The sequence below is a fragment of the Vulpes vulpes genome, chromosome 12, assembly GCF_048418805.1.
Source record: "Vulpes vulpes isolate BD-2025 chromosome 12, VulVul3, whole genome shotgun sequence".
Classification (NCBI taxonomy): domain Eukaryota; kingdom Metazoa; phylum Chordata; class Mammalia; order Carnivora; family Canidae; genus Vulpes; species Vulpes vulpes.
The window spans coordinates 6,708,724-6,733,227 of NC_132791.1; the positions used below are offsets into that span (position 1 = coordinate 6,708,724).

The 24,504-nt window shown below is 46.3% G+C and overlaps 2 protein-coding genes across 2 annotated transcripts; one reads left to right on the plus strand and one right to left on the minus strand.

The window, feature by feature from the left end:
- Positions 1–2,631: 2,631 nt before the first annotated feature.
- Positions 2,632–21,593, minus strand: C12H9orf43 (chromosome 12 C9orf43 homolog). Its single transcript, XM_072727583.1, has 14 exons — positions 21,502–21,593; positions 17,375–20,784; positions 17,122–17,272; positions 11,965–12,065; positions 10,203–10,269; positions 9,288–9,451; positions 8,454–8,604; positions 7,728–7,788; positions 7,369–7,436; positions 7,228–7,254; positions 7,052–7,139; positions 4,296–4,375; positions 3,330–3,396; positions 2,632–3,120 (listed from the first exon to the last, which is right to left on the minus strand). The coding sequence occupies exons 4-14, from the start codon at positions 12,006–12,008 to the stop codon at positions 2,873–2,875; spliced, it is 1,065 nt and encodes a 354-aa protein (XP_072583684.1). The 5' UTR covers positions 12,009–12,065; positions 17,122–17,272; positions 17,375–20,784; positions 21,502–21,593; the 3' UTR covers positions 2,632–2,872.
- POLE3 (DNA polymerase epsilon 3, accessory subunit) lies at positions 21,187–23,905 on the plus strand. Its single transcript, XM_072727584.1, has 4 exons — positions 21,187–21,405; positions 21,519–21,604; positions 21,936–22,054; positions 22,339–23,905. The coding sequence occupies exons 1-4, from the start codon at positions 21,340–21,342 to the stop codon at positions 22,509–22,511; spliced, it is 444 nt and encodes a 147-aa protein (XP_072583685.1). The 5' UTR covers positions 21,187–21,339; the 3' UTR covers positions 22,512–23,905.
- The last annotated feature ends 599 nt before the right edge of the window (positions 23,906–24,504 follow it).

Genomic DNA, 24,504 nt, shown 5'->3' on the forward strand with positions numbered 1-24,504 from the left:
ACGTGGGACTCCATCCTGGGTCTCCAGGATCACACCCCAGGCTGCAGGCGGCGCCAAACCGCTGCGCCACCGAGGCTGCCCTATATTGCCCTAAATTCTGTTTGTGATCTGAGGGATTGGTGTAACAAAGGTGAAACAAGTTTCAGCCCGCAAATAGTTTTTCCTCCCTTTGAAAACAGAAGCAAAGGCCAGTGTTCAAACAGCAAGCATCTTCTCATTCAAAATGTGTCATGATTCAAAAGGTAACTTTGTGCTCATCAACAAAACTGAAAAGAATCTGCCAATTTCTGAGAGTTGCTTGACTAATAGTTGAATTGGTTAATAGAATTTCTCTTCTGAGTCTTCAGATAAAATGACCAAATGAAAGCTCAGTCCTGCCCTGTCCTCAACCTCACTACTGACCACTGGAAATCGAGTTTGCTTGAGTGGACAGGTCTGAGGGAAGGCTAAGATGTTGAAAAAAGGTGTAATTTTCAAGTTAATCCACACAAGTCATTCTGCAATATAATGTACGTTTGAGAAATAATTATTTGCAGAAAAACAGCCCACATAACACCTCTTGGATTCTGGGACTCCTGAAGATTCAGCTAAGTATAGTTCAGTCTAGTAACACAAATGATGTCATATAATTTTGATTTGGCTTGGAAGAGAGGAATGAGTAGGCAGCAGTTTTAACTTTCTAATTTGGTCTGTTTGGAGACAACGTTAAAAAAAGAGTTAACATTTAATGCCTTTCTTGTACAAACTGTACTTAGTGGAACCAAATAATTGATGAGGGATAGGTTTCTCTTATAAAAAGATCTCAGGGGATCTCAGTCAGTTGAGTGACCGACACTTGATTTTGGCTCAGGTCATGAGCTCAGGGTCGTGGGATAGAGCCCCACTGGAGTGAGCAGACTGCTTGGGATTCTCTCCCTCTCCTTCTGCCCCTCCCCTTGCTTGTGTGCTCTCTCACTAAAACTAATAGATAAATCTTAAGGGGGAAAAAAAAAAGATGTCAGACCCAGTCCACTTCCAACAAAAGTGTGAGACATTCACAGACTGTTGTCCAGTGACAATTATTTTTAAAAATGTTTATCGGGCAGCCCTGGTGGCTTAGTGGTTTAGCACCGCAGTCGGCCAAGGGTGTGATCCTAGAAACCCGGGATCGAGTCCCACATCAGGCTCCCTGCATGGAGCCTACTTCTCCCTCTGACTGTGTCTCTGCCTCTCTCTCTCATGAATAAATAAATAAAATCTTTTTTAAAAAAATGTTTATGTCTCAGCAGTTGAGCATCTGCCTTTGGCTCGAGTAGTGATCCCAGGGTCCTGGGATTGAGTTCCACATCAGGCTCCCCACAGGGAGCTTGCTTCTCCCTCTACCTATGTCTCTGTCTCTCTCTCATGAATAAATAAAATATTTTTAAAAATGAAAAAATAAAAAAAAGTTATGTCTCTGAAAATGACCCTAACAGCATACAGCAATCTGTTTGAGCTCAGTAGGAACTGAGTCTGTGCTGTATGACTTTAGAGCTATGTTTCCGCTTTTCCCACCCCAACTTCAACTACCCCAGATTGCTGCTGCCCAAAAACACAGGGCTCCCTCCCCCAGCTCCCAGACAGACAGCTGGTCAAGAGGGACAAGATGTCATCATTTCTCATCCTACCCCCAACTACTGGGGGCTGAGGCTGAGTGCTAATGAGTACCACCAACAGCCAGGGCTCTCTTCTTCCAGCCACCTCCCATGGATGGGAAGACTTGACCCTGGGTGCAGAGCTGGAGAGAATAACTGGCTCCAGCTGCCCTGACCACAGCTCACAGGCCAAGGGCACAGGGCAAGGGCTTTCACTGCCCGTATCTAACATTCTGCATACTGAGAGTTCCATTATATTATTCTCTTGAATTTCAAAATTTTTGAAAATTTTCTCTATTAAAAACTTTAAGGACAGGGGATCCCTGGGTGGCTCAGCGGTTTAGTGTCTGCCTTCGGCCCACTGCATGATCCTGGAGTTCCAGGATCGAGTCCCACGTCAGGCTCCCTGCATGAAGCCTACTTCTCCCTCTGCCTGTGTCTCTGCCTCTCTCTCTCTCTCTCTGTCTCTCATGAATAAATAAATAAAATCTTTAAAAAAAAAAAAAACTTTAAGGACAAAAACATTAAAAAAAAAAATCTTTCCAAAAACCAAATTCAAGGTCCCCTGAGACTCTGAAATTCTGAGTCTTTATGAGCATCACCAAAACATTCCCACAGACTCAGTCACTGAAAAGCTGGAGCTTTAGACTCTCTTGGGTTAATTCAAGTATTATTTGATAACGATCATTGGGTGCCAACCCTAAAAGAAACCATTTCCAGGGAATGAGACGAAAAGACAGACACATAGTAGGGGTTCCCACAGACCAAACTCATCTTCCCCCCTCCTCTTTTTTTTATTTTTTTATTTTTTTGGTAATTTCTATTCTGAATGTGAGGCTCGAACTCACAACATTGAGATCAAGACTCACACGCTCTATAGAATGAGCTAGCCAGGTGTCCCAAAATACATCCTCCTGTAACTGGAAACCTTTTAGAGCTTCAGAGTGGGGATAAAAGTGACCCAGAAAGCAGATCTACAGAAACAACTCTTCCCCTCCTTGCAGAAACAGAATGAGGCTTTTCCTTAATTAGCAGTTTTGTTTAATTACTAAAATTATTCTGTCCCTAATGAAAGAGAAATAATCTACGTTTAAAAAGGATGAAGCTTTTTCTCCCTCACTTATTTTAGAGGGAAGGAGAAGTGAATGAAGAAAGCCGAATCCCTGTAGTCAGGCCCTGGTAAAGGCTCCAGGGAGCAGAAGTCCTCTCTCTTTTCTGCTCTTATGTCCAAGGTTGGGGTCCTCAGGATTCTAAGCATCCTAATCTGGAGTCAGGCTGCCCTGTGAAGTCTTGAAAGACTCTGCGCTCCGTGACCCAGAGAGTTGGTCCTCCTCATCCTCATCATCAGTGGCCTGAAGAATCCTCAGCAGTTTGAGCTCAGGGCTCCACCTTCTTCTAGATGTGCTGTCTGAAAGGTCCTCTGGGCTCCTCCCTTGGGATGCCAGCACAACCGCCTTCTGAGCACTGATGTCCTTTTTAGAGGGTTCTGTCTTGGATAACTCAGGATCTAAAAGAAGACCCAGCCATTAACTGTACCCGTAACCTTCTCCCAACTGTGACAAATGAAGGACAGAAAAGGAAGGGCTAGGTGTCTTTAGGACCATTCTGAGGGATGAGGACTATGGCCTCCAGGGAGGTAAACCATCCTTGTCAACACAGGTTCAGTTCCCCCTGGCCTAAGTGACTTACTAAGGTTCCTCCGCCCTAGTAACTTACCATCCTTATCAGGAAAGGAATCCGGATAATTCTCAGAGTATTCCACCTGTGGTCTCCTTTTGGAATCCTGTAATTCATTAAAATGTAAGGACATTTGAATCAAGAAAAGGTTTTTCTAAAATATGCTTTTCTTGGAAAAAAATTAACATCGAGGACAGGACAAATTGCCACCTCCTGAGACTAAAGAGAGAAGCTCGTCTCACAAATTCTTTGCCCTCCAGGCTGACTGGATGAAGCCAGAACCCACTTTGTCCCATTGCCAGCTGTCTACTGGGGAAAACCTAGCCTACAAGTGAGTCCTCCAGGGGTGGTGGCCAACCTGGAAGGCGCATGCTGTTCCTCCCACCAAGAGATGGAGTCCATTTTCTCTCGAATCTGGGTTGGACTTGTGATTTTTTTTTTTTTTTTGGACCAATAAAATACAACAGAAGTGACACTGTTCCAGGTCCAGCCCGATCTCTCAAGAAAGTGCTTTTGAGATTACCATACTGTCAAGAAGCCCAAATAAACCACAATAAAGAGACCTCACAGTGGGATCCCTGGGTGGCGCGGCGGTTTAGCGTCTGCCTTTGGCCCAGGGCGCAATCCTGGAGACCCGGGATCAAATCCCACGTCGGGGCTCCCGGTGCATGGAGCCTGCTTCTCCCTCTGCCTATGTCTCTGCCTCTCTCTCTCTCTCTCTCTCTCTCTCTGACTATCATAAATAGATAAAAATTAAAAAAAAAAAAAAAAAGAGAGAGAGACCTCACAGAAGAGAACTAAGGCAATCTGGCTAACAGCCCCACCCCAGCTGCCAGCTGAAGGTGCCTGCATGAGTGACATCAAACAACGCCAGAAAAACTGTCCAATCAGCCCTCAGAATCCTGAGAAACAACCAACCACTGTGGTTTCAGCTTTGAGGTGGTGGGTTATACAGTAATAGATAACCGAAACAGGGCCCAGGCACAATGGTTCCAGTACTTCTACCTGTCTCGAGGTGGGTCCTTCTGACTTCATCCGCTGTGGCTGCTTTTTGTCACTTTTCTGACCCAGTAGAGTTCTGTGACCTAGTGACCACAAAGTCAATTCAATTATCTTCTTATCCATATTTCATATCCCGTTGTTGGGTTTCTAGTTGGCCCCCTAGCCTACAAGTGACTCCTCATGTAGGACAAGACAGGTTAGAGGAGGTGAGGAGTTTGGCCTCTGAGTTCCTTTTGTGACTTGGTTCACCTCGGACTGTGACCACATCTACTACAGAATTAGGGATTAAGGTCAAGTGTACAAAAACGATTTAGGGTTCTTCCAAGAAACCTAAGGGGCAGGTATCTGCACATCATAGCCGCAAAAGAAGCCTGACCCTATGTTTTCAGTTTATGAAGATTCCTCTGACCTTCTGGCACCAACCCTAGTCCCCATACTGGCTTCTGAAAATGGAGCCCCTCTCTTCAAAAAGCTCTAGTTCTCTGATTCTTCTGCATCGGCTGTCTCCCCAACTAGTCCCTAAAAGCGTTCATCCTCTCCTTTCTCAATTCCCTTTCTCTAAACGAACATCTCCCAAGCTGCCACCAGAGGAGTTATGCAAAAAAGCAAAGCCCACTGAGGAACTCCCTTGTTGAACACTTCCATTGGCTCCCTACTAGCACTGGTTTTTACCTCAACTGCACACTCAAAGTACTGGAAGTTCTAGAAAACACTGAGGCCTGGGTCCCAACAATAGAACTTCTGATTTAATAGGCCTGGAGTACATCCTAGGTATCTGGGTTTTAAAAGCTCCTCAGTTAGGGCACCTGAGTGGCTCAGTCGGTTAAGCATCTGACTCTTTTGTTTTTTAATATTTTTTTCTTTATTTATTTATGATAGTCACAGAGAGAGAGAGAGAGAGAGAGAGAGAGAGAGGCAGAGACACAGGCAGAGGGAGAAGCAGGCTCCATGCACCGGGAGCCCGACATGGGATTCGATCCCAGGTCTCCAGGATCACACCCTGGGCCAAAGGCAGGCGCCAAACCACTGTGCCACCCAGGGATCCCAAGCATCTGACTCTTGATTTGGGCTCAGGTCATAATCTCAGGGTCATGAGATCGAGCCCCATGTCAGGCTCTGCACTGGGGCATTGAACCTGCTTAGGATTCTCTCTCCCTCTTCCTCTTGCCCCCACTCATGCACTCTCTCTCTCTCTCTGAAAAAAAAAAAAAGAAAGAAAGAAAGCTCCTTAGTTGATTTCAAATATGCAGTCACAGTAGAACACCATGACCATAGTCAAACGTCTTAGCAGTTATACAAGCTCCCGCCTACCTCTTCAGCCTGACCTTTTTACCATGGCCTCTTACATAACCCACGGCCACGAGGGACCACTGTGTTCCCTGCACAGCCCAGGTTCATCTGCACAGTCTATTCCCACTTCTGGGATTCTCCTCTGTATCAGGAAGACTCTCACACATCCAAGATCCAATGCAAAAATCAACTCTTCCATAGGGCTTTTCTCAACCAGGCCACTGCTCCGAGAACATAATTCATTTTTTAAAATATTTTTTTTAATTTTTATTTATTTATGATAGTCACACAGAGAGAAAGAGAGAGGCAGAGACACAGGCAGAGGGAGAAGCAGGCTCCATGCACCGGGAGCCCGACGTGGGATTCGATCCCGGGTCTTCCAGGATCGCGCCCTGGGCCAAAGGCAGGCGCTAAACCGCTGCGCCACCCAGGGATCCCCCAAGAACATAATTCAAAAAGGCAACCCCGGTCACCCAAGCAAGTCTGCTCCTATTGGAGACATCAGGAAGAGGAAATGAAAGGCACCTGAATGAATTCAGGGATGTGCTGACCACCCGGGATGGGGTGCTAACCTTGGACCCGTCAGCCCCATCGTGGGCCACAGCTCTGGTTTTGTCTACCTCCCACATGAAGGTCAGGAAGCTTCTTGAATCTGCAGGTCAGGGGCCACTGTTGGCATCTGAGGGCCCAGTAGGATGGGAAACAAACTGAGAGAAGAACACCCTTCTGAGGGAACATCTTACCTGAGCCCTCCCACTGCCCCAGGGAGGTAGGGGAGAGCCAATTCTGACAAGGAAGTAGTCAGCAAGGTCCAATCTGAGCAAGGCTAAAGCAGCTCCTAAGGTTTAGGGGGATTCTCACTCCCTTTCTTTTTTCTGCACTCCAACTGAGCAACATCAGAGGGACCAGGGTAAGTATATCCTTCAGCTCAGACATGTGATAAGGATTCCAAAAAGGAGAGCTACCTATTCAGGTCTTCAGCAGAGGAAAAGGATCACCTGTCAAGAATTGGCCACCTGCCTGCCTCCTGGAAGGGTCTAATGTGCTGATCTCAACCTGAGCCTCCAGGGACTGATTTGTGGCTGGGAAGGGGGGGTGGGCTGAGGCTGGATTCCGCTTCCTTAGAACCCTCTTGGGGCTAGTCAGGAGCCCTGGCTCTGTTCTGACTCATTGCTTGCTCTTCCTTCTCAAGCCACTCTGCTTTTCCTAAAGACCTGAGGAAAAATGACTCTGACTCATGCTCATGATCGTCTCTTGAATGCTCACACGAAGCAGACATCTGGCCCAGCCTGCTTCCTTAGTAAATATTTGATAGAAGGATGATGCACAGTAGCCCAGCCAAGCCAGAACGTTCTGAGAATTCTGAATGCCTAACAAAGGCAGGTCCCAAAATAACAGACATGTTCAGCTTTTCCTGCCCTCAGCTACGTCCTGAGATTCCATCCCTCCCAAGCCCATATTCTCCTTACCATAGCGTGGGCCATAAGCCACGGCACCTGAACATTTGTGCAAAATGTCCTGGCTCCCTGGATCACTCTTGGGTTTCTTTTTGGCCTCCTGAAACCCATATGAGGAGGAACTGAATTAGGCCCTTCGGAAGTGAAGAAAACATTTCACAAAGAGTCTGAAAGAAGGAAGTCAGTACCTGCAAGCTGACAGGAACTCTCTGTATCTAGAACCAGACAGAGAACAGGAGACTCACACCTCGTGCACCGCTTTCCAGTTCAGGCTGCTCCCCTTGGCCCAGTCCCAGCCAGTCCTAGGGCTTCCCTCACAGCCACTCTACCTGTCTCCTAGGTGGTGTTTTCAACTTCTGCTGCAGCTGCTTCTGCTGCCACTGCTGCTTCTTGTGACCTGGTGACCAGAGCCCCAGCTCAATCCTCTTCTCCCTGACAGCTCCCAGCTTTCCCGGGGGGCTGCTTGCTGGGCCCTGCTCCACAATGGGGACATCCTCTATCAGAACCGAGCCATTTGTGATGGGGAGGGTTGGGGGCTGCTTCCTGAATCCGCAGTTTCCTCAGTTCTACACATGATCCTATGTGACTATGGCCACAAACATATCAAATTGGGAGCAAGACCAAGTATGAGAACTGTGGGGTGAGGGGGGACAGGGCTGGAGGATCTGGTGGCATCAAGAAAACCTACCTTCTGTGTTTAGGTTATAATAGAATTTATTCAAATGTTTAGGATATCTCAATGCTGGTCTCTGGAGAGAAAAAATAAGAAAAGCTCTACTGAAGGTGCTTCCTTTTCCCAAAACATACCCCTCACATGCAGGTACCCAGCCGACAAGCACTGTTTGAGAACCCAGTGCAACCAGCCTCGTACCTGGGCTCTGGCGAGAGGAAACGGGGCAGGGAACAAACTGCGGAAGAAACGGAACATTCCTCAAACCCCTCCCCATGCACTGGCTTTCACCTACATATAGCCCAGTCCTTCTGTGGGGCTTAGGTCCAGCGTGGAAAGGTGGAGAGAAATAAGAAGAAAGAGAAAGTCAACTCTTCCAGCCCTGGGATGCCTGGGTGGCTCAGCGGTTAAGCGTCTGCCTTCAGCTCAGGTCATGATCCCAGAGACTTGGGAACAAGTCCCACATCCAGCTCCCTGCATGGAGCCTGCTTCTCCTTCTGCCTCTATCTCTGTGTCTCTCATGAATGAATGAAAAAATAAATAAAATAAAATAAAATAAAATAAAATAAAATAAAATAAAATAAAAATAATAAAATAAAATAAAAATAATAAAATAAAATAAAATAAAAATAATAAAATAAAATAATAAAATAAAATAAAATAACAAAAAACCTCCTCCAGCCTTGAAGACAAATGAGTTTGGATTTGGACCTAGACATTTCTTCAAGGCTCCCTAGCTCTCACCTGCAGGGTGAGACGGTGTACAGATAAAAACATCTTAGCAGAAATGGCACTGTCGGGTCGGCTCTTTTCCAGGGGTGGTTTCTTCTTCATCATGGCCAATTGTGTCTTCATCTCCAGAGAAGGCATGGTTTTCCCTTCATTGGGCAAGAGGCTGAAGGGGACAGAGACAGCCAGTCAGCAACAGTTCCTCTTGGTGAGTGTGGCTGAGGAAAAAACAGGATAAAAAGGGCTCCAAATTTGAATAAATTTCTACTCTGGGCCTGAAAAAGCCTTTGCCAACAGGCACTCATCAGGTAACACCTTCCAACTCATCAGGACAGGCCTTCTTATCCCCATTTTGCAAATGAGGGAACAAAGCATAAATATGCTCGGTAATGTATCAAAACCAGGATGTTTCAATATGAAATCCAAAGGCTGTCTCACTCCGAGCCACATTCCTCTCTGCCTCTCACTTATCCATAACTCATCCATGAAGAAGAGAGAGTGGAGGCACCTGCCACCTCAGTCGGTGAAGCGTGCAACACTTGATCTCAGAGTCGTGAGTTCGAGCCCCACGTTGAATGTAGAGCTTACTTTAAAAATAGGAAGAAAAAGAGAGTAATAGTGCCTCGTGGAGGTTCAAATAAGAGAACAGGCAGAGACTGACAAGTGCTAAGTACTTGATAATTGGCGGTGATTACTGTACATTCGTAAATCTCAGAACTCACTGAACAAGCAGGCAGGACAATTTTCTCCCTTCCCTCCTCAGAAAGAGCATGCTTCTTCATGCCTTCGCTGCTTCAGAGAAGAGCACGTACGTACTCTGGCTCTCCCCCAGGCTTCAGAGATACTCACTCCTTCAGTAGATCCTGAGGGACCATGTCAAACTGGTTCCAGAAAGGTATGGACTCTGTACTTAGTTGCTCAAAAAAGTTTACTGGTGATGGAGGGGGCACAATCATCCCCGGAGGTCCCAGCGGCGTTTCTGTTTTCTGCTTTTCATAGAGAAAACTGTCTTTCTAGAAAAGCAAAAATGGAAATGAAGTACTCTCTTGAGTGCCACTCCTTCCGGTCAACATCCGGGCCTCCCAAACAAAACCCTGGCACGCCGAGCTCCCTGTTTCCAGACCCACTCCAGCAGCTCCCCATCCTCTGCACCATGAAGGCCACCGTATTTTTCCCTCTCTGGCTCCCCACCCGATTGTTGAATTCAGGTCACAAGGATTAATTGTTTCTGATTTTCTCCCAAAAGGGTTATTAATTCATTCACTGAGCAAACTGAATAGATATTTATTGACCAACTATGTGCCAGGTACAGGACTGGCGCTGGGGATTCAGCAATGAACAAAGTGGACCGAGACACTACGGTAGCAGATGTAGCAACCTTCTGGTTCTGTGACTTACCCAAGGCTATATTTACCCATAATTGGTGGCATGAGATGAGAACCCCCAGGCCATTGTAACCTCTAGTCCACTGAAGCTCTCCCTCTATCACACTGGGAATTTGTCTTTAGTTAGTCAAAAACTACCCCGGAATACCCAACACTTCCTGCTAACTTTTCTTCAAGATGCCTTTCACCGTCCTTCAGGGAGGAGGTAGGGAAGAGAGTCTCTGAACAGAAAATGCTTTGATAATTATTCCTTAAACGGGGTTTTCTTTGGCAACTTTTATCTTAAGAATGGGGGAAAGGGGAAGGCACCAGAAAGGAAAAACAAAACAAAACTCTACAGTCTAGTCTCATAAAGGTTTGGCCAATATATCCAACTTACCACTGTAGATTTCATTCTTCCCTTCCTCCAGTCCTGGCTGGGAACAACATGCTTCTTCTCAGCTGGACTTGAAAGAATAACCACAGCTTATTCCCAGACCTCTCAAACAGAAGCACCAAGGATATTTGAAGATTTCTATCCTCTATTCAGTACCCAAAGATGGCTGGTTGGAAGCCTAGAGGAACCAACTGCCCAGAAGCTTCGGAAAAAGAAGACCTAATCTCATGTCTACGTTAGGTGCCCTACTATTCTCTCATACAATCCAGTTATTTGCCTTCAAGGCATTAATCCAACTTAGTAATTATATACTTAAGTCTGGTGACATTTGTAAGGCCTGAGAACCCCCAACCCCACCCCCTACCACCATCACAAGACTCTAGGAGGACAGGGAGCAAGTCTATTTGTTTCTTCACTAGATTCTTTACTGCTTGGCACAGAGGAGGTGCTCAAGTATTTTTTGCTCTGTCATCTTCCACCTCCTTGCCTGGAACATGGAGCTCTAGCAGTCAACTTAGATCTTAAAAGACCCAATGAGATACCCCATGAGAAAATGAAAGTCATGGACTAAGGATGATGACCAGAGAGCCAGAAGGAGTTCTGGTTTCTGATGACCTCATGGAACTAATGCACTAGACCTGGCCAACCCACCTCTAGGCTTTTTTGAAAAGGAAATATACCATTAGGGTTTTGTTTGTTTGTTTACATCATATACATACACACACACAAATACATATATGCAGAAGCGCGGATAGGATCATTAAAAAATGAAATAAATTCTTAAAACATGTCATATCTGGTCACTTAACAGAACCTGAAAGCCTCAGCATTTACGAGAGAAAAGCCAAACACTTTCTTCTAAAGATATCAGTATTAGCAAGCCTTTGGGCCTTGGCCAAATCCTTCTGCTTTGTACACAAGTTCTACATGCTATTTAATTTTTTTTAAGATTTTATTTATTTATTCACAAAAGGCAGAGAGAGAGAGAGAGAGAGAGAGAGAGAGGCAGAGACACAGGCAGAGGGAGAAGCAGGCTCCATGCAGGGAGCTCAACATGAGACTTGATCCCAGGACTCCAGGATCATGCCCTGGGCTGAAGGCGGCACTAAACCACTGAGCCACCTAGAGATCTCCGACATGCTATTTATTTTGTGCCACTGTGCCAGGCCTTGTAGTTGAGACCAAAGAGTCACATGCTTCACTGAAAATGTTTTCACTAGCTGGGGATGGCTAATAAGAAAAACTGAGAAGGGCTGCCTGCATGGCTCAGTCAGTTAAGCATCTGCCTTCAGCTCAAGTCATGATCCCAGGTTCCAGGGATCAGTCCCATGTCAGGCTCCCTGCTCAGTGGGGAGTCTGCCTCTCTGTCTCTTTGTCTCTCTCTCTCCCTCTGCCCCTCCCCCCTTGCTGTCTCTCACTTTCTCAAATAAATAAAATCTTTAAAAAAAAAAAAAGAAAAAAAGAAAAGAAAAGAAAAACTGATAGGAAGTATCTGTTTCTTAGACCTCACAATACACGGGCCCAGTCTTGCATGCTATTTACTGCCACGTAGGACTTGATGTAGAGAAGCCTCACCACAGGAAGTGGAAAGTGCATTAAATAGAACCACAGTGGAGCAAGAGGCAAGTACAAGAGACCATAACCTTCTCTAGTTGGCCTCCTGTCACTGGCAATGAGGTGGCTAAAAAGGAGATGACAGATAGGAGGCCTGCAAAAGGCAGAATAGAAGGCTGGAAGGCTCCCAAGTTCTGGACACAATACTCACCTCATCTGCTTCTCTGATTGTTCTGGGATCCAGATTACAACCATATTTCTAACATCTTGAGGGCTGGGAAGTTGTGTCTCATTCAAATTCAGCACTGAAAGCTAAGAGAAAGATGTAAAGCCTATGGATGGCTAGAAGGTGCCAGCTCCTGCTAGTATTCAGGACAGGCCTAAAAACTGAATTATCATGCTAATGAAAAGGGTCAGGTAGTGCAGAAGACAACAAAAAGATATTTCTCTTCCCCATACTGTCTTCGTAACAATTCCTCGAGAAACCTGACAGCAGTACAGGTGTCTACAAGAGTGAACTCTTTCAGTGAAGTCTTACCTCCCACCTCCCTGTGACATTAGGGTGGCACTGAGCAACTCCCCACCCCATACCTCTAAGGGAGTAACTTGGGGCTTACCTGAGGGAACACTACTCGTTCCACCTACTCCACTCCAAACACTTAGATCCCTTGCAGATAACACAATACAATTTGAGAACAGGGAGGGAATTGGTAGAGACAGAAGTAAGTTTTCTGCTTTTATAGCCTGTCTATGATTAGAGACATCTACATAAAAGGTAAGGTCACAACACTTTTCACGTTCAGCCATTTAGGATATTAGAACAGTGGTGCTAAGGAAACCTTATAAACCATCTTGTCCATACCCCTGGTAGGATACAGGAAGGGGGGGGCCTATTAAAAATTGGGTTGTGGAGTACCTCAATAGCTCAGTCAGTTAAACAGCCAACTCTTGATTTCGGCTCAGGTCGTGATCTCTGGGTCACGGGATCAAGCCCCAAATCAGGCTCCACGCTGAACATGGAGCCTGCTTAAGATTCTCCCTCTCCCCTCCCCCTGTCCCTCCCCTCACTTGCACTTCTGCTCTCTCTCCCTCTCAAAAAAAAAGTAAAATAGGACAGAAAATAGCAGAGTAGATCACTCATAATTAGGGTAAGGATTGTTTTATGCTCTTTTGTTGCAAAATGTATTTCTTACTGTAGGTCATAGTTTAAAAAGTTTGACAGTCTTTGAAGATGACCTGAAGGCCCATTTTAGGTGTGACATTCCAGCATTCTAATTTCCCCATATTATGAGATGATAGGGTTTACTTAGTAGCTGAACATGCTCTATGTAGGATACAGACAGGAAAGTCTTACCCATGCCAAACAGCCAAAAATCAATCCCACTGCTGTCTGGGATTTCTGGAAACTATAGAGTACGTATAGGCATCTCTGCAGACCAGCACTTAAGGGCCTAATATTAGTTATCATTGCCATTATTTGGATTATAGTCACCCTCAATGTTAAACAGAGACAGATATTTTATTCCCACTAGTAAAGAGAAAATGCTGAGGAAATACCTTTGTTAATCTGTGATTTACTTTAGGAGATCTATCAGTATCGCCGATTACATCTTTGTTAGGTAAATCCTTCTGAGGCCTAAAAAAATGAGTTTCCAAATATGATATAGGAACACAAAAGACTTACTGGGATGACAGTGCTATGAGGAAAAGCCTTCTGCTTATCCGCAGAAAACCTGAGGGTTAATACTTAACAAATGAATGTAGGGTCTCCTCATTTCCTTAAGTTGTATGTGTTTGTTCTGGAACACCTCCAAAACAGACATTGTGATGTAGGCCATTGCTTTTTTGTTGCTGTTATTTATTCATTTAAGAGACAGGGCCCAAGCAGGTGCAATGGCAGAGGGAGAGGGAGGAGTAGGCTCCCCACTTAGCATAGAGCCCAACGCGGGGCTCAATCTCAGGATGCAGGGCTCAACCCAGGACCCAAGATCATGACCTGAACCGAAGGCAGACGCTTAACGGACAGAACTACCCAGGCACCCTTGAATACCACGCATCTTTAAAAAGGTTAAATTTAGTTCAATATTAGCAAGAGCAAAAGAGCAAGGTGGAAGCAATTACACTCAAGACAATGCTCCTCTGGGCAGCCCGGGTGGCTCAGCGGTTTAGTGCTGGCTTCAGCCCAGGGCCTGATCCTGGAGACCCAGGATCGAGTCTCGCGTCGGGCTCCCCGCATGGAGCCTGCTTCTCCCTCTGCCTGTGTCTCTGCCTCTCTTTCCCTCTCTGTGTGTCTGTCATGAATAAATAAATAAAAATCTTTAAAAAAAAAAAAAAAGACAATGCTCCTCTAAAACAGGGTACTTCCGCTAAATCTTATCTTCCTTTAGAAGCAAGTTGTTAGCTTTTTAACACTTTATCTTATCAACACAGGAGGGTCTGATTGTCAGTTAAGTTTCTCTTTGAATATAAGAGCACTTTGGGAACAAAGAAAAGACACTTGTTTTCTTTAGTAGTATGGGGGCATTGCAACAAGGTACATTGACACTGTGAGAAAAAAAGGAAAACAAAACACAAAAGAAGTATGCCAAGAGGATGCTCCCATTACAAATTGCTGTATAACAAACTACCAAAATCGTAGTGACTTAAAACCACAACCATTTAATTACATTTCACAATTGTGTGGGTCAGGAATTTGGTTCGGGCTCAGGTAGATGATTCTTCCCATGTGATCAGTAGTAGTTACTTGGTGGTGTTCAGCTGAAGGGACAGGCTGGTCTAGTGAGTCCAAGATGGCTTTACTCTTAAATCTAGTTCTTTAGAGGAAAGGACTGGAAGGCTGGATCCAGGAGCATCAACTGGAGCATCTAACCATACACCCTCCAGTAGGGCAGGCTAAGGGAACTTCCCCATGGCAGCTCAGGGCTACCAGAGTATTTTAAGAAACAGAAGAAACTGCCTGTTCCTTAAGGCCTGGGACTAGAAACTGGCCCAGCGTCTCTTCTATCCTATCTATTGCTCAAAGCAGTCATGAAGCCTGCCAGATTCAAGTGGAGGGGACAGACCCCATTTCTCAAGGAGAGGAGTGTCAAGGAATTTGCACCGAGACATCTTAAATCTACCACAGAAAATGTTGCAGAATTGCATGTAAATATTTCTTTCTTTGCTAGCACATCAAGGGTGGCTGAACATGTGATCATTAATTCCTTTACTCCTACTCCCCAAGGTGAAAAAGTCTTCAAAGGACAGTGAAACTAACAGAATCAGGATGTGTATGATTCACTCTCTTAGGCCACTGCTTTTTACTCCAGCTTCCTTAGCTTCATCTCTGACCACTTTCCCATTCCTGCTCTGTTTCACATTCAGTGAGCTCTTCTCCTGATACCTGAAGAACTTCCTCTTGCCTCCAGGCCTTTGCATATGTTATTTCCAAAGTCTAGAACTCTCTTCGTGGCCACCTCCCACCTGCAACCCCCACTTCACCAGACTGCTGGAATTTCAGGTACAGACACAAGTGCCATCTGCACAAACTATAGTGCCCTGGGTGAGGAACCCTTCCCATGTGCTTCCATGCACCTGGGAGTGTCCCTCTCTGCCTCCCCAGCTAGGCTGCAAGCCCTTTAGGGGTAAAGACTGTATCTTATTTGCCACTGAATCCCCAGAACCCAGCCAATGGTCCCCACCAAAATACATTTGTGAATTCAATGAGTGACTACACGAGTGATGTCATGATCTTTGCCTTCGTAGGCCCTGACTGGGAGAAGCCACCTTCTTCCCAAGGTTCAATTCCTAGAGAACCAGAAAGTAGTCCTACCATCCTACCCTTTCTCATACTGTCTTTAGTCTAATGGAAACCACTAAGGGCTGCTTACATTAAACAGGAGAAAGGAACAAGGGGCCACTAGGTGTGCTTTGGTTCCAAACCACAGGGGTTCCAAATGTTATAAGTCTCAGTTTTCTGCAGATCCCTGTCCCTTAGCTTCCCGTATTAATGAGCACTAACTAGGCACCTAGGCTTTGTAGGAGATTCAAAAGGAGATCACTGCTTTTGCCTTCAAGAGCTTACAAATAGTTTCACGCCTAAAAATAAAAGATAAGAAAGACCGTGTGTGTAGACACTGTGTTCTGATAACCTGCAGAGGCTGAGATACCCCCTGCAGTGGACTGAGCTGTGCCCCCCAAATTCTTACTTTCAGTCCTAACCCTCAATACCTCACAATTTGAGCCCCTCAGTAGTTGGAGATAGGGTCTTTAAGGAGGTAATTAAGGTAAAATGAAGTCACACAGAGAGGTAGATAGGTCCTAATCCAATATGACTCATGCTGTTATTAAGAAGAGGAAATTAGGGCAGCCCGGGTGGCTCAGCAGTATAGCGCCGCCTTCAGTCCACGGACTGATCCTGGAGAACCGGGATGGAGTCCCACATCGGGCTCCCTGCATGGGGCCTGCTTCTCCCTCTGCCTGTGTCTCTGCCCCTTTCTCTGTGTCTCTTATGAATAAATAAAATCTTTAAAAAAAAAAAAAAAGAAGAGGAGGAAGAGGAAATTAAGGGATTAAGAGTTCACTTATCATGACGAGCACTGAGTAACAGAGAATGGTTGAATCACTATGTCCTACACCTGAAACTAATATAACACTGTGTTAATTATACTGGAATTAAAATTTAAAACTTAATTTAAAGTTTCACGCCTGTATGGCTCAGTCAGTTAAGCGTGGGCCTTCGGCTCAGGTCATGAACCCGGGGTCCTGGGCCCCATGTCCACTGGGCTCCCTGCTCGGTGGGGAGTCTGCTTCTCCCTCTCCTTCTCCCTCTGCCCCTCCCCTGGCCTGTGCCTTTCCTCTGGCACATGCATTCTGTCTCTCAAATAAATGGCACGGCTCTCTCTCTCTCTCAAATAAATAAAATGAAAGAAAAAAAAAGAAAAAGAAAGAAAAGAGAAAAAAGAGAAAGAGAAAGAAAAAAAAGAAAGGAAGGAAGAAAGGAAGAAAGGAAGGAAGGAAGGAAATTAGGACAAAGACACACAGAAGGAAAACCATGTTAAGACATAGGGAGAAAATGGTCACCTACAAGGCAAGGAGAAACGGTTCCCCAGAAAACAACTATCAACACCTTAATCTTGGATTTCTAGCCGTTAGACTGTGAAAAACTAAATTTGTGTTGTTTAAGCCACACAGTCTAGGGTACTTTGTTAGGATGACCCTAGCAAAGTAACACACCCCTATTTTAACTCCTACAACACAAATAATGCTTTCCCACTACCTAATTCCATTTCTCTAACTGAACTGGTCAAAGTCTACTACATGGGTGAAGGAAGTCAAGCCAGAATTTTGAGATAGGAGGCTCATAAAAGAGGATTCCATGATAATTTACCTGCCTTGAAATTTGGAGTGAACCTTTGAACCAGGACACAATAAAGAGGGAGGTTTGGTAAAGGTAAATCCTGATAAATGATGATGAGCAAGTCTCTTGGCCCGTATGCAGGAATCTGACATGTTTACAATGGTGAGCATCGGGAGTTTGTCTGAGAAAATAGACCAGAAGAAAACATGTGGTATGTCAAAAGGGACCCAAACAGAAATAATTCAAGGATATTGTAAGGAAGAAGCAGGGCTGACTAATTCACCTTCATCATCGATAGTTGTTTTGCGGGGGGTGCCCAGGATTCGAGGGTGGCCCCTCTCAATCCGGCGGATCGTTGCCCAGCACTGTGGATGCTGACAAATAGCCAACTTGCAGGTGGTTTCATCCCACTGACTCTCATCTGGCAAATGCATAGCTACAAATGGTTTAGGACAAAAGCCAATCTTGCAGCTTTCTAGCCCTCTAAAGAAACAACCACCACACAATTAGAGCATATAATGCATTAGCCATGCAGTCCAGATCTTAATTTGGTCTCAAAGCATAAAATATTTCTATTGAACCTATACCATCATAAATGATGGTCACAGGATAATTAAGAATTGGGTAACAGGCTGGGGCGCCTGGGTGGCTCAGTTGGTTCAGTCGGTTACGTGCCTGTCAGTTAAGCTCAGGTCATGATCCCAGGGTCCTCAGATGGAGCTCCACATCGGGCTCCCTGCTCACAGGGTGACCGCTTCTCCCTCTCCTCCCTGCTCGTGCTCTCTCTCACTACCTCTCTCTCAAATAAATAAAATCTTTAAAGAAAAAAAAATTGGGTAACAAGCTACTTAGCCATTAAAAAGAATGAACTCTTGCCATTTGCAACAACATGAATGGAGCTAGAGGGTATAATGCTAAGTGAAATAAGTCAGACAGAGAGAAGACAAATATCATATGATCTCACTCATGTGGAATTTAAGATATAAAATGAGAGAGAGAAAAAAGACGCAAGTCTGTTTTCTAACAGACTCTTAACTATACAGAACAAACCAGTCACCACAGGGGAGGTGAGGGGGTGGTAAGCGTGAAATAGGTGATAGGGACTATGAATATATTTATTGGGATGATTGCTGAGAAATATATAGAATTGTTGCATCACTATAACACAATATTTGACTACATTATAATCAACATTTTTAAAAGACTGGGTAACAAGGAAGTATGAAAACATCTCAGCATGAAGTAGAGTGGCAAGAGTTTTTGGAGCAGATTGACTTCATAAAGTCTTCCACTTGGCCAGTTAGCTGAGTAACCTGGGACTTAAGCAATCTGTACTACAGGTTCCTCATCTGCAAAATGAGGATAAGCCTGTTTCACGGGGTCATTACAAAAATTAGTTAATGGATATTACAGGGTCTGGCACATAATTCAAAATAAGTATTGGCATCCTTTCCTTTTCCCCTTAATTAGCCATTGGGGAGAAGATACCACCCATCTCCAAAAAGTCCTATCAAATCAGAATATAATCACAGAAGTGCTTGAGATGGCTTTAGATGGGCTCATAACCTTTGGAAAACATGCTTCATTTTTCAATATGCTCCCATTTTCATACAGGCAGCTAAAATACCCAGCAGAGGGCAGCCCTGGTGGCTCAGCGGTTTAGTGCCACCTACAGCCCAGGACCTGATCCTGGAGACCTGGGACAGAATCCCACATCACACTCCCTGCATGGAGCCTGCTTCTCCCTCTGCCTGTGTCTCTGCCTCTCTCTCTCTCCTCTCTGTATATTCTCATGAATAAATAAATAAAATCTTTAAAAAAAATAAAATACCCAGCAGAAACCAATGGGTTTGCTCAAGCAGCAAATCAGTAGACTTAGTCACATCAGAGGCCTCTGGCTTTTCATTTACTGGCTGTATGGTCGTAGGCAAGTGACTTCAACTCTCTCAACTTGTTTCCTCATATAAAGAGGGGAAGAGAAATCCCTAAATAGGATTATAGAAGCATTAAGAGAAAAAAAAAAAAGAAAAAAAAAAGAAGCATTAAGAGAAATAATGTATTTTTATGTATGATATATAATATGGGATCAACAAACAGTATCATCTTTCTCTCTCTAGAAATATTTTAGGCAATCACTACCACCTGATCCCTAATAACTTTTTTGTTCCTAATAACTTTTTACGGACAGTATCCATTTCTTCTTCCTTTTATCCAACACATTTACTGACTACCATATATGTGATGGGACCTGTAACAGGCATAGAGAACAGTAATGAACAAAATAAGTCCTTGTTCTCAAGAGCTTATAAATTAGACCAAAGATAGCGCAGCATTGGCATGGCATCACAGCTGCCCGATGACTTGTTTTGTTTGGCCTGCACTTTGAATCTTTTTTTTTTTTTTTAAGTAGAGATAGTCCACGGTGTTCAGATTTCTGGTTCCTCTTAAAGATCAAAATATATGACATCACGGCTCACAGTTCCAACTATACAGCAATTGGAGCTGAGAGCCTCCTGGTATCTTTAAACCAGGCCTGTTACATCCAAATGGAGAGTTTCCCCCCACCAAACCCTATAATCTCTAACTAATCCAGTTCCAGTTGCCCTTTATCATCACGTTTGCTGGTGTTTTTCTCCTAATAGGGAAGTATTTCTTTGTACTCATGTCTCTGTCAAAAGTTGGAAAACTGGGATGCCCACCCAGTTGGCTCAGGCGGTAGAGCATGTGACTCTTGATCATGACTCTGTGGTCATGAGCTCCAGCCTGACGTTCCTGGTAGAAATTACTCAAAATAGGGATGCCTGAGGGGGCTCAGTGGTTGAGCATCAGCCTTTGGCTCAGATGGTGATCCCCCGGGGCCTGGGATGGAGTCCACAGCACCAGCCTCTTGCAGGGAGCCTGTTTCTCCCTTTTGTCTCTGCCTCTCTGTGTCACTCATGAATAAACAAGGAAAATCTTAAAAAAAAAAAAAAAAGAAAAGAAAGAAAGAAGAGAAAAAAAGAAAAGAAAGAAAAGAAAAGAAAAGAAAAGAAAAGAAAAGAAAAGAAAAGAAAAGAAAAGAAAAGAAAAGAAATTACTCAAAATAAGTAAATTAAAGACAGCCCAGGTGGCTCAGCGGTTTAGCCTGCCTTGGGCCCAGGGCATGATCCTGGAGACCCGGGATCGAGTCCTGCATCGTGCTCCCTGCCTGGAGCCTGCTTCTCCCTCGGCATGTGTCTCTGCCTGTCTCCCTCTCTGTGTTTCTCATGAATAAATTTAAAAATATATATTTTTTAAAAAAAGGAAAATTAAGGGTGACATAAGACAGCACATTTTAAGGGGAAAAAAAAAGCATTCGAGCTCAGGGAGAATGAGAATAATTTCTATGCAATGATGCAACCTAAAAGCCAGTGCAAAACCATGCTAATGATGCTTGCGACTGGGAAAGACGGATTATGCACAAGTCAACGAAGTAAAAGACGCACAGAACGCTGAGGGTTTGGCTCTGAGTGAACGCACGGCCGCGCTCTCCTCCTGGGCGGCCCGAACCCAGGCCCCCGGGCGAGCCCCGCCCGCGTCTACGTCCCCAGCCTGAGCGCTGCGCCCGCAAAGGAGTTTGCGTGCAACACTTCCAGGCGACGATTCTCCGTAGTGCGCTTATGGCAAAGCTGGGAGGGGTCAAGAGCTCCAACACGGACATCAGGTCCCGCAGAACTGAAAAAAAAAAAAAAAATTTTTTTTTTTAAAAAGATACCCGCTTCGCTCCGATACCGCAGAGCGGGAGAGTGGGCCTCGGGCGGCCGGGAGGCCCCGCCCCGCGTCGGAAGGAGCCCCGCCCCCGCCTCCGTCGCCCACGCCCGCGTTGCCAGGCAACAGCGCAGAGCACTGTGGGGAAGGGACGGAAGCTCCGGTGAGCCATACTTGAGTTGAAGGAGGAGTCTCTAGACGTGGCGGCGGCCAGCAGCAGGGGCACGAGCCTGGGAAGGGGCCGCTGGGTCCCCGGGGGGAGGCCGGACGAGAACCCGGGAAGGCCAACGCCGTAGCGGGGTGCAGAGTTCGGACGCTCGGGCGACTCGAGGCGGGGGCGGGGGCGGGGCCGGGTGCTGAGGGAGGCCATGGCGCGCGGGGCACTGTGGGACGCAGCGTGGGCCCCGGGGGGCGGGACGGAAGCCTCCTTGGGTCAGCGCGCGGCGACGCGGGAAGTCCGGACGCCGGAGCGGCCTGGAGGAGAGGCTCGAGGCGGAGGCGCGGGCCGCGGCGCCGGCGGCCATGGCGGAGAGGCCCGAGGACCTAAACCTGCCCAATGCTGTCATCACCAGGATCATCAAGGAAGCGGTGGGCAGCTCCGGCTGGCGGGTGGGCGCGGGGCGGACGAGCCGGCAGCGGGGGAGCGGGTCCCGGTTCCGGGTCCCGGGCCGCAGCGTTACTCACCCGCGCTCTTCTCGCAGCTCCCGGACGGTGTCAACATCTCCAAGGAGGCCCGGAGCGCCATCTCCCGCGCCGCTAGCGTCTTCGTGCTGTACGCCACTTCCTGGTGAGCCGGGCCGAGCCCGCGAGAGCTCCTCTGGGGCTGGGGCTGGGGCTGGGGCTGGGGCGGGAGGGAGGGAGGGAGGGAGCCGCACAGACCCCCCCCCCCCGCCCGGTCCCCACTCCGCACCCTGGAGTCGCGAACCCCCAGCAGGTGCCCCCCCGCGGTGCGGCGGAGGTCGCGCCCTCGCCCAGGGCTCGCAAGGTCTGAAGCAAAATAAAACAAAATCCCTTTGCTTTGACCCTTTTGTGCAGGGAAGGGGAGGGACGCATCCGTGCACCCCTGACCTAGGCTTTGCCCTGCCCCCTTTCACGCCCGAATCTCCCTTTTCTTTCAGTGCCAACAACTTCGCGATGAAGGGAAAACGCAAGACGTTGAACGCCAGTGACGTGCTCTCAGCCATGGAGGAGATGGAGTTCCAGCGGTTCGTCACCCCCCTGAAAGAAGCTCTGGAAGGTAACGTCCCTCTGCTCTGTTCGGCCAAGGCCATGTCCGTCCCGTGTGACCGGCTCACCTGGCCGCCCTGAGCCTTCGCAGCTGGGGTCTGCGTAGGAACAGGAACCGAGTATCTGGTTTGCGACTCGGGATCCGTCCGATCGGCGCCGAATCTGATCTGATTTGTGATGCCGAGCAGATTTATTGTTCCTTCCCGGCCCCGGCTTCTCCGGTCGTGCGGCGGAGTTGGCTGCTTGCGGTGGGTTTGGTCCAGCCCTGCCCGCTAACCGCCTTCCTCCTCACAGCGTACAGGAGAGAGCAGAAAGGCAAGAAGGAAGCTTCCGAGCAGAAGAAGAAGGACAAAGACAAAAAAACCGATGCAGAGGAGCAAGACAAGGGCAGGGATGACGACAACGATGAAGACGAGGAAAGGCTGGAAGAAGAAGAACAGAACGAAGAGGAGGAAGTAGACAACTAGTGGGACGGGAAGACGTTGGCACCTTGGCAGGTACCGCCCTGAAACGTGGTGCGGTCCTGAGAGGCTCTTTCCCTGCTGGGGAGAGTAGGCCTCTCCAGAGGAGCCTGAGAAGATCAAAATAAAAACTGACTAAAATGGCCAAAACCAGCGCTTCCGTCAGAGCATCTGAATAGCAGAGTCCCATTTTGCTAAGTCAGTTCTGAAGGTAATGACTTTTTGACGAGAGGGATTCTGAGCGGCTAAATTTGATTAGTCGATTTGATCTCTTATTATTTATATATGTGGTCTGGCAGTTTTTTGGTCCCCATCCACCACCACCACCACCACCCCCCAAAAAAAAAAAGTAATAATGATTTCCATGCTGCCTGCTGTGTTCCAGGTCACAGAGGCAGTCAAAGCTCAGGAAAAATTGGGGCTTTTGAGCATGGTCGGCCTGTTTTGATTGTATAGGATTTGGCAGTACTAGCTTATTACAGGTGGTTGGGATGGTTTAGCTTTAGGAAACTACTAAAAGGTTATGGGGGTGGGCGGGGAATGAAATCTGTTGTCTCTTCGCTTGGCGTTAACATTGATTGAATTTTTATTTCTCCAGACCCACTTGGCGTGGAGCTCCTCTATGTTGCCTGGTAGGCATTTGACCTGCTGGGGTGGCTGTCCTCTGGGTGCATAAGCTTGTAAATCATTAGTGTAGAGTGGAACTCGTCAAGCACGTGTGCCAATATCTTACCCTCCCCCCCCCCCCCCCCAAAAAAAAAAAAACCAGACAGTTTAGTCTCAGATGCACCTCATTGCCTGCCACTCTGTGGCTTTAGGATTTATGGTCACCTCCTGGAAGGTATAAAACCCCAGGCTTTTTCTTCTCATAATCCATTTCCCAGGCTTGTGACTTTTGTTTTTCATTCTTTAATTCATGACAAATTCCAAACTTTATTTCTTTTAGGCACAATTTTCCCCCTCTTGCGTCTCCCTTCCCTGTCTCCCTTCTGCCTCTCCTCTGTTCCCCATTCCCACTTTCTTCCTCCTTTTGTCACATCTGCCAACCCAGGATCTTTGATAACCTGCTTAATGTCCCAAAGTGCAGAAATCTGATGGTGCTCAGGAATCTAATCCCCACTGCAAAAAAAAACATCCCCTTTAACTGCTTCTAAAGTAATTCTGTTGACCTTTCTCAGAGTTGTTTTTCTGGGGTTTTTTTCTCTTGATATTTGGTGCTCCAAGCACTTTTTTGTTTGTCTCTAAGTTGAGCGCTTGGAGGTTGACAGATAGTCAAATGTATGTAGTTTGACACTGTTAATTTGTTTAATGAATATAGTCAAGAGTTTGTTGACAAATAAATGAAGAATGTTGAGGAAAATTATAATGCTTTGTACAAATAAAGAACATTCTTGTTAAAAGTGATGACTCCTGTTTCATCTTACTTGTTCATACTATGCTTTTGGGGAGGACTCTCACTGATCATCCCTATATGGTTTTTGGAAGGTAGACTGGGCCAGGTCTTTGTAAATCTGGGATCCTGTGTTGCCTTGGATGACCAGCAGATGCTGCTCTTTGACCACGACAAGAGCTTTTCTATGGCTCTGCTGGGCACCCTATGGTTACTAGTTGCTTAATGACTCCCTATTTATCGAGTCCCTATTGTGTGTTTGGTACTGTCCTACATGCTTTCAAGTATGAACTCTGAAATCCTATAAAGGAGAACTTTTACCTTCATGATGTCAACCACAATGCTTTATTACCTCTAATCTACATAACTTTCAAGTCACGAATTTATAAATAACATTCCTTAAATTTGCAACCCCAGGAGTCATTAGATCTGGTGGCTTTTTCCCTGTCCACAGCAGAAACATCCTTTCCTAATTCCCATGAGCACCACTCAGCTAAGTTCTCAAGTCCCCTCTGGACTGTGGCTTCTTTGAACTGTGTCCTGCCACCTGTCTGCTGCCCCCCAACTTCCCCCAAGTACTGCTTGCCAAGTGGATCATCCTGGAACATT